General features: G+C 19.0%; 2 protein-coding genes across 2 annotated transcripts in view; both read right to left on the minus strand.

Annotated features, from left to right (window-relative positions):
- Nucleotides 1-1,512, minus strand: part of PRSY57_1447500 (hypothetical protein) — a gene marked incomplete at both ends in the record, with an annotated part of 5,303 nt that extends 3,791 nt beyond the window's left edge. The window contains 7 exons of the mRNA XM_020115340.1: nt 105-182; nt 309-378; nt 501-640; nt 740-894; nt 1,002-1,137; nt 1,214-1,354; nt 1,447-1,512. Of these exons, the coding sequence (XP_019969997.1) occupies nt 105-182; nt 309-378; nt 501-640; nt 740-894; nt 1,002-1,137; nt 1,214-1,354; nt 1,447-1,512 (786 nt within the window). The remainder of the gene's footprint in view (nt 1-104; nt 183-308; nt 379-500; nt 641-739; nt 895-1,001; nt 1,138-1,213; nt 1,355-1,446) is intronic.
- An 890-nt stretch (nt 1,513-2,402) lies between these two features.
- Nucleotides 2,403-7,238, minus strand: PRSY57_1447600 (hypothetical protein; the record flags this gene model as incomplete). The annotated part of the gene is made up of 1 exon (XM_012910072.2): nt 2,403-7,238. One exon carries the CDS (start codon nt 7,236-7,238, stop codon nt 2,403-2,405), a length of 4,836 nt encoding a protein of 1,611 aa, XP_012765526.2.
- Between the last annotated feature and the right edge of the window lie 2,433 nt (nt 7,239-9,671).

Raw genomic sequence — 9,671 nt, forward strand, 5'->3', positions numbered from 1 at the left:
AAAAAAAAAAAAAAAAAAAAAAAAAAAAAAAAAAAAAAAAAAAAAAAAAGTATATAAAATTATATGATGTATATATATATATTTTTTTTTTGTTTTATTATAACCCTCCAAGTGGAATAAATAATTTCTGAGTAATGACAAATATGGTTATGAGCTAAAACGGCCGTGTTATGGACAAATTTCTAAAATTATTAATATAAAAAATATATATTATCGAAATGTATTTTTGTTACACAATATGTATATATATATATATATATATATATAATATATATAATATATAAATCCGTTCTCCCTTTTTCACTAACATTAAAAAGATGATATGCTATACTTTCATTCTGAGACCAAACATGAGATAAAAATATTTTTCCATCAGACCTGTATATAATATATATAAATGAATATTCAATATATATATATATATATATATATATATATATATATATACAAATTGACATTTTATTAAATATTAATAATTAGGATATATTTCATATTTTTACGTTTCATAAAATTTAGGAAGGTTCAATGTATAAGAACATAAAATGTAAAAGGAATCAGTGGTTCTTTCAGAAATGCCCCAATTAATGTACTTACAAAAGTCTTTGAATTTCTTTAATTTAGTAATATCTGTTCCTTTACCCTAATAAGACAAACAATAAATAAATATATATATATATATGATAATTATATATCATCGATTTTTTTTCTTCTTTTGTCCCCCCCCTCCTTTATCTTATACTTCTATATGACAACATTTCCATAGTAGGTATAATAAAAGATTTATCTTGACGTTATTTGTAAATTCATTTTCCTTTATATTTAATTCACATATAGTAAGAAGACATTTTCCGAAGGATAATCTCACTTCTTTGTCGCTTAGCATGAACTGTATTTCTTTCATAAATAAATAATTATATATATATATATATATATATACATTTTATGTATGTATGTAATTAAATATATAACCCTCAAATGTCTATACGTATATTCCTTTTAACCTATTAGTTTACAGAAAAGTATTTGGAAATCCTCTTCAAATGTTATTCCTTTTTTTTGTGTCTTATTATGCAAATATTGTAAATAAATTGAAACAAATAATATAGATGTCAATAAATATTGTCTATTATTTTCCTCCTATATAAAAAAAATAAATATAAATATATATAAATATATATATATGTATGTATGTATAATTTTATATTTATTTTACCTTAAATAATAATGTTGATTTTTCTTCATCATAAATCAAATTATCAGCACTTATATACTCCACTAAGCTTGTATGAAGTGTCATCCAAATTTCATCATATTCATTACGGTTACAAGATTCGAAATACTTTAATAAATCGGACTTAATAAAATAATAAATATTATATATATTTAGAAATTATAATATATTTCTTAAATGATGAGCAAATTGTACATTTAAATGAATTATGTTACCTTCTTTTTACATAGTAGCTTAAATTGAGGTAGTTCTTTTATGTTGTCTAATATGTCTTTATTCATTTCATATATATTTTATTATATATATATATAGAGAGAGAGAGATTAACATGGAACTATAAGGCAAAAGAAAAATAATCAATATATATATATATATATATATATATGTATGTATTTATTTATTTAATAATGCATTGAGGAAATATATATTAAAACAGTTTAGAGTATGAATAATCTATCAATATACATTTAAAAACATATTATTTTTATAATAATTTATAATAGTGCATTTGATTTTAAAAAAATCTTAAAGCATATTTTTTTTTCAGATTACAATTTAAAATTTATTAATTTTATGTTTCAATAGGTAAAATATTAAGAAATAAAAAAAAAAAAGAATTATATATATATTTAAATATATTATATAATATATATATTTTCTATATATATACTTAAAAAAAATCAATATTTAATCAAATTGGAAATTATAATGATATAAATATATATATCACTAATGTATAATGTTAAAATGATTTTTATAAAAATTGGGTATTAAAAAAAAATAAAGAGATATAAAATATACATACATATAATAATATATATATATATTTCATTTGAGACATATACATAGTATATATATATATATATATATATATATATATACATATATGTACAAAAAAAAAAAATAATAGAAAAATAAAAATGTGTGGAAAATAATTGCAAAGCCAATATTTTCTCATAATATACGCTATTAATAATAAAAAAAAAAAAATATACATATATTATATATATTATATATATATATATATATTTTTATATATTTATGGAAGACTTGTGAGAAAAATATATTAGATTTATAATACATCCTATAATATAATGTGGCTTTATTATTATATATCTTTTTATGGTTAAGTTATATTTTACATAATATTTTTATTTTACGTTTTAATATGTTAACAACCATTTTCCTCTTCCGATGATATAATACATATAAAATTATGCGTCTTTTGTATCTTATTATTCGAATCCATAGATTTTCTTTTATTCTTTTCATGATATATATTATTTTTGTTATATATATTTGGTAGACAGTCATTTTTTAATTTTCTCTTTTTATATAAATTATTTTGTTCATTTAAATTATAACTTGAATTAATATCAGGTTTGTCATCTGATAGGATAAAATTATGATCATCATCGTATTTATTTTTTTTTTTATATTTATTATGATATATGTTGTTACTTGTATGAATACTTTTTACAATGTCGGCAGAATTTGTATTATGATAAATATATTGAGAAATAACTGAATTACTAATATTTTTCCTATTATATTTTGTAGTAGGATTACTACTAATAATACTACTAGCAGTGCTATTATAATTATGATGATTATATATTTTTTTTTCTTCTTTTGATAGGTTATCAAAAAAATTAGTAATATCAGTAGTCACGTTACTATTATATCCAATGTTATGATTAAAATTGCGACTTTTTTCGTGATTATGTTTTTTTTTATATTTTGTTCTTTGTATTTCTTCAAAATTGTTATTATCATCATCGTCGTCATTATCGTCATTATCGTCATTATCGTCATTATCATCATCATCATCGTCGTCATCATCATCATCATCATAATCTCCTTCTTCATCATCATATTCATAACTTTCATCATCTGAACAAATAATAATTTCATTTCCGTTGACACATTTCGTTTTATTTATTTTATTATTATTTTTATATTGATTATGATGGTTATCCTGCATATAGTGGCTAATTGAATTACTTTTATAATTATCATTTAATTTTTTTTTATTTGTTATATCATTATTTTTTATAAGGCCATGTTTTTTATTTGTTGTAAGATAATTTTTATTACTTTGAATATCTGTTGTTCCTTCTATATCATTTTTGAAATTATGAATATATTTTTTCCTATTAATATTATTTCTTTCATCAATATTCGGTTTATTATTAGTTACATTATTATTTTTTCCTTTATTTTCATCTTTTGAAACATTATTTGATACATTTTTATCCTTTACTGGATTATATTTATTTTTATAATATAAATTATTTAATTTCTGCATAACGGTTGTATCAAATAAGAAAACTTTTTTATTTTTTCCTCTTTCATATGATATATCCATTTTATATTTGTCTTGATAAAAACCTATTAAACTTTCCACATAGTCATAAGCTATTGTAATATTTCTTTTATATCTAAAATTAAATAAATTCGTTAACATTTCTGATACAGTAATATATGGTAATTTCATAAAAAATTTATATTGTTTTTCCACAAGTGCTTCAAAACCAGCTGATATCATTTCTTTTAATAAAATTTTTTGTTTAGTATACATTTTAATATAATTTAATATATCCAAAGAAATATCTGATAGAATATCAAAATATTTCTCAAGTTTTATATTATATTCATTATTATTATTATTATTGATATTATTATTATTGATATTATTATTATTATTATTATTATCATGTATTGAATTATCAGGTTCGAGTGTATCATCCTCATTATTTGTATCTTCTTCATCTTTGCTACTATTATTTTTATTGTCATCCATTTTATTATATTCATTACGAATTATCAAATTATTATGTTGATTCTTATTTGATTTGTTATCCTTTCTTTTATTGTCTATTTTATTTTTATTCTTATTAGTATCATCATATTGATAATCGGCCATATCACCACTTAGATCATTACAATGTTTATTTGTATGACTATCCTTCTGACTATTATTATTATTATTATTATTGTTGTTGTTGTTGTTGTTGTTATTGTTTGCTACATTTATGTTATTCGCTGCAGTGCCTTCATCAGATACAAACTTATCGTTATCTATATGTGCCATAGTACTATGATTAGATAAATACAATGATGTGTTATCATTATTGTCAGATTCCTTTTTTATGTTCATAAATTTGGATTTACATTGTTCACCTGAATTCTCTCCTTTTTTCACAATATTCATTATCTCATTCGAATGATTAGATTTATTTTCTAAGTTTATAACATTTCCATTGTTATTCTTTATTATACTATTACCACTACGGTTATTATTATATGTGTGCGAATTTGTTCCTGTATTATTATTATTATTATTATCATAATTGTCTTCATTCTTTATAAAACTATTTTGATTTTCCTCATTGGATTCATGATTATTATTATTGTTATTTTTATTCTTCTTTACGATTTTATTATTATTATTATTATTATTATTGTTGTTGTTGTTGTTGTTGTTGTTGTTGTTGCTGTTGTTGTTGTTGCTGTTGTTTGTAGTAGTATTATTATTTGAGTCAGGTATATTATTAATTTCAGACATGTCCTTGGATAAACTTTCTTTTTCTTTGTCCTCTTGATATTTTCTCCATAAGGTAATATTATTCAACAAATCATTCATATACTGTTTATTATTCTTCTCAAAAATTTTGGATGTTTTTATCCTTGCAATAAACTCTTTTTCATATTCTATATATACACGTGTATTATATGAAAATACTTGTTCAAACCACATTCTACATATATCTATATCGTTTAAAGAATTAGATGTTTTAATCATTATAGTTGTTAACCATCTTAATAATTTAATGTCTATTTCAAGAAAATCATTTAAAGGTTTATTAAAATGATGTATTACATTTTTGCATTTATTTACAACTTGTGAAAATATATTATATATATATTTTTTTATGATATGTTTTATTTCTGATATATCTGCTTCAAGGGGTAACATATCTAGCTGTTTTTCCATGTTTTCAAATAATCCAATGAATTCACAAGGAATATGTTTTTCAAACTTTTTCCAAGCAAAAGGATTAAATATGATTTCTTCTTCCGATACATCTGATTCATCTGAATGTTCTTCCTCTGACGAAGTAGAAGAACAAGAATCTAAATCACCATCACTTGAATAAATAATAAACTCGTATTTATATTTCTCAAAATTTCCTTTAAAATTATATTTATCAAGTGTACCATCGTCTGTCGAATCGTATCCAGAATATGATGAGGAACTTATAATATCATCATTAGAATTAGGATTATTATAATTATCATAATATTTGTTATTCTTTGTATTGACATACGAATTATTCTTATTATTATTATTATTGCTGTTGTTGTTGTTGTCTTCATCAATATTAATGATATCATCATCACAAGTTCCTCTTGAAGGTACTCCACATTTGTCATAAATATTTTGTTTTTGCTTTTGTGTTTGTGTTTGTGTTTGTGTTTGTGCTTGTTTTTGTTTTTGTTTTTGTTTTTCTTCTAATTTTTCCTCATCATCACTTGTAAAAATATATTTACATTTTGAACTATAAAAAGATATAAAATAATCAGGATTAATATCTATGTACTCATCTGACATATCTCCACTCCAAACACTATATTCATCTTCTATTTGTCTTGTTAATATAATTTCATTCTTTGTTTTATTCAATTCATTGTACATTTCTTCATCATCTAAAAAAGGATCATTAATATCATAAAACATATCTCCTCCTCCTATTTTAAAATAAGTGGTGGGATCTCCTACTAAATGTTGAAGATTAATTCGATCTGATAACGAATTAATACATTTTAATAAGGGGTCTAGAGATTCTTGTTTTTTTTTTTGTAAATCAAAATTTTTAAAATCGTCCATATATGGGACTGAATTATTTGCATTATTAAAAGGATCATTAGGATAAGCATTGTTAGAAATATTCACATTATTGTTATTATTATTATCACCAATACCATTATTGTTATTATTATTATTATTATTATTATTATTATTATTGTTATTATTATTATTTATATTTGTGTTCATATTTATATTTGTATTCATGTTTGCATTTATATTAGTGTTCGAATTTTCATTTGTATTTCCATTATTATTTATAACTGTCATATTATTATTTCCATATTTTATTAAATTTTTATTTTTTGAATTAACACATTTATCATTAGAATTGGACAGATTATTAGTAGGATCTAATTGTTCGTTCATAAAATATTTTGTATTTATTGGACTCATATCTATAGTATCATTAATGATAACATTATTAGTATTATTATAATTTTGATAATAAACAAAATTACATTCATTTTTATATTTATCTAAACATTCAGAATAGAAATCGATAATTTTATTTCTTTGTCTTATATCACTAAAATTAAGAGATATATTAATACCATGTTTATATCTTTGAAGAATTAAATCTCTTTCATCTACATTTTCTTCTTCTACTTCTTCTCCTTCATCACTTAAATTACCTTCATCGTTTAAAATATTTTCATCATATCCTTCTGTATTTTTTTTATTATCACATGGTTCATTTATATAATTTAAATTATTCCTGTCATTCATATTATGTACATAATTCGCACAATCTTTATCATCACCATCATTCATATTATTAATATTATTATTATTATTATTATTATTATTACTGTTGCTATTTTTGTTTTCATCATTTTTTCCACCTTTTGAAGATTTCCCTGCTTTTATATTTTTTCCCGTTTTAGACACTTTTCCTATCTTTTCGACTTCATCAGATATATTAACAACACCACTCACCTGGCTGTTCATATTAAATACATTTCCATAACCTTGCTCCTTAATATTTTCATTTAAACTATTAAACTCAACTTCCTTTTTTTCATCGTTCACAATAGAACTATGCTCTCTTACTTTCGTTGATTTATTTTTCTTTTCATTTTTATAAAAAACACTTATTTCACTTTCGACGTTTTTATTTTTTTCGATAGTAGCCATTGATTTTCACATTATATATGAAAAGCTATTTTAAAAAAAAATAAAAATATTTGGTAAAAAAAAAAATTAAAAATTAAAAATATATATATATATATATATATGTATGTATAACCTTTATGTGATATAATTCAAAAAACTTGAAAAAACTTTATATATTCTTTTGGACAAAATTTTATATACATATATATATATATATATATATATATATATATATAATAAGTGTCTTATATATATATATATTTATATATATAGTTTAATACATAAATATATGTGTGTGTGTATCTCTATTTCTGTGGTGTTCATATATTATATATATGTATAAAATTTAAAAGTTTTAACTTGGCACGTCCTTTTTTATTTTGTAATATATATATATATATATATATATATATATATATTTATTTATTTATATATATATCTCCTTGTTCCTATTTAATTGTGTTTATTTTATTTAATCCAGGTATTTATTCTGTACACATAAAACATTTTATTGCTATTTTCTTTCTTTCTTTCTTTCTTTCTTTTTTTTTTTTTTTTTTTTTTTTTCTGTTATTAAAATTTAAAAATTAATGAAGGTGTATATGTACTATATGTATATATATTGATGTGTGCGTATATGTTTATAAATATATATATACAGACATTTTACACATAAAATTATTTTTTTATAAAAAGTATGAATTCATAAAACATAAACAATTTCAAAAGAACATTTATTATGTACTATATTTTCAATATATATGATGTGAAAATACACAATCATTTTATTTATAAAATAAAATAAATAAATAATAATACACTTTGAACGAAAAAATTTAAAAGTAATATATTATTTACAACTATTCTATGCAAACAAAATAGAAGGTAATAAATATAATATTATATATATATATATATATATATGTATATTCATATTCCAATATTTTTTCATATTCATAAATATTAATCAATTTAAATTTGTATATAACTTTTAAAGCATATATACATATATATATATATATATATATATATGTATGTACATATTTTTTTTTAACACATGTAAATTTCATACCATTTGAGGATAACAAAAATTAAATAATCCTTATCCTATCAAATAAATGAAATGTAGTGTTAAATATATATATATATATATATATATTCTATATTATTTACAGGTCTATAGTAATATATAATACAAATTCAATTAAATATACACGTTTTTCTGCTTTACAAAAAATAAAAACTAAAATATAAATAAATAAATAAATATATATATATATATATATCTTATATAATATTTAAAAAAAGAAAAAATAGCTTCATCTCATAATTCTCCTTTCATATCATAAATAATTAAATATATATATATATATATATATTTTTTTTTTGTTTTATTTATTTCTATTTGTATGAATTTTTCTTTTATCCTTTAAAATATTTTTCTTTATTTTATGCCATAAACAAAATTATAGTTCTTGAAAATATTAGAATTTTTTTTTGGAAGCAGAACAAAAAAAAAAAAAAAAAATTAACAAATATAAACAAATATAAACCAAGTATTTTAAAAAAGAAAATAATAAAAAAATATTATAAATTATCTGTTCTTTTAATATTCAAATGGGTAAGAGAGTTAATTTGTTTTTTGTTTTTTTTTTTTGTTCAAACTCTCATGTATATTTTAAAAAATTAAAAAATTTATGTAATAATAATACATATATATTATATATATATATATATGTATATGAAATAAAAATATATTTTTTAAAGAAATATTTATATATATATATGTACTAAGAATTCTTTAAAATGTGAGTAATAAATAAAATTATTTTATAAAAGAATTAATGTAAAATTAGAAATTCATAATTATTTATTTAAAGAAAAAATACTACCATACGTTTTTATATTTTTTTAATATATGAAAACCCAAAAAAAAAAAAAAAAAAAAATAAAATAAAATAAATATTATATAAATGTACATTTATGTATAATATAAAATTTTATATTTCTCCTTGATACGTATACAACAAATTGCAATAATAATTACAACAAAAATTATATTATATATTTAAATATATATACATATATATAATATATATATTATATAATAAAAGCTCCAGTTTGTTCTTTTTTTATACATTAATAAATTGTCAATTTATAGTATTTTATTTTTGGTACTATGATATTTATATATAAATAATACATATGTGTTATGTAAGAATTATTATACATAATAAAAATAATAACCTTGTATATTTATATTTTCATGTACGTATTTTTTTTTTTTTTTTTTTTTTTTTTTATATATATATATAAAACACAAAAATGAATGAGAAAAGAAAAAGGAATGGAATTAGATCAAAATAAAAATATATAAATATATAAATATATGTATTGTATATGTTTATATATATATATAGTTATATATTATTTACATAAACAAAATAAATAATA

Source organism: Plasmodium reichenowi, chromosome 14 (assembly GCF_001601855.1).
Source record: "Plasmodium reichenowi strain SY57 chromosome 14, whole genome shotgun sequence".
NCBI classification, from domain to species: domain Eukaryota; phylum Apicomplexa; class Aconoidasida; order Haemosporida; family Plasmodiidae; genus Plasmodium; species Plasmodium reichenowi.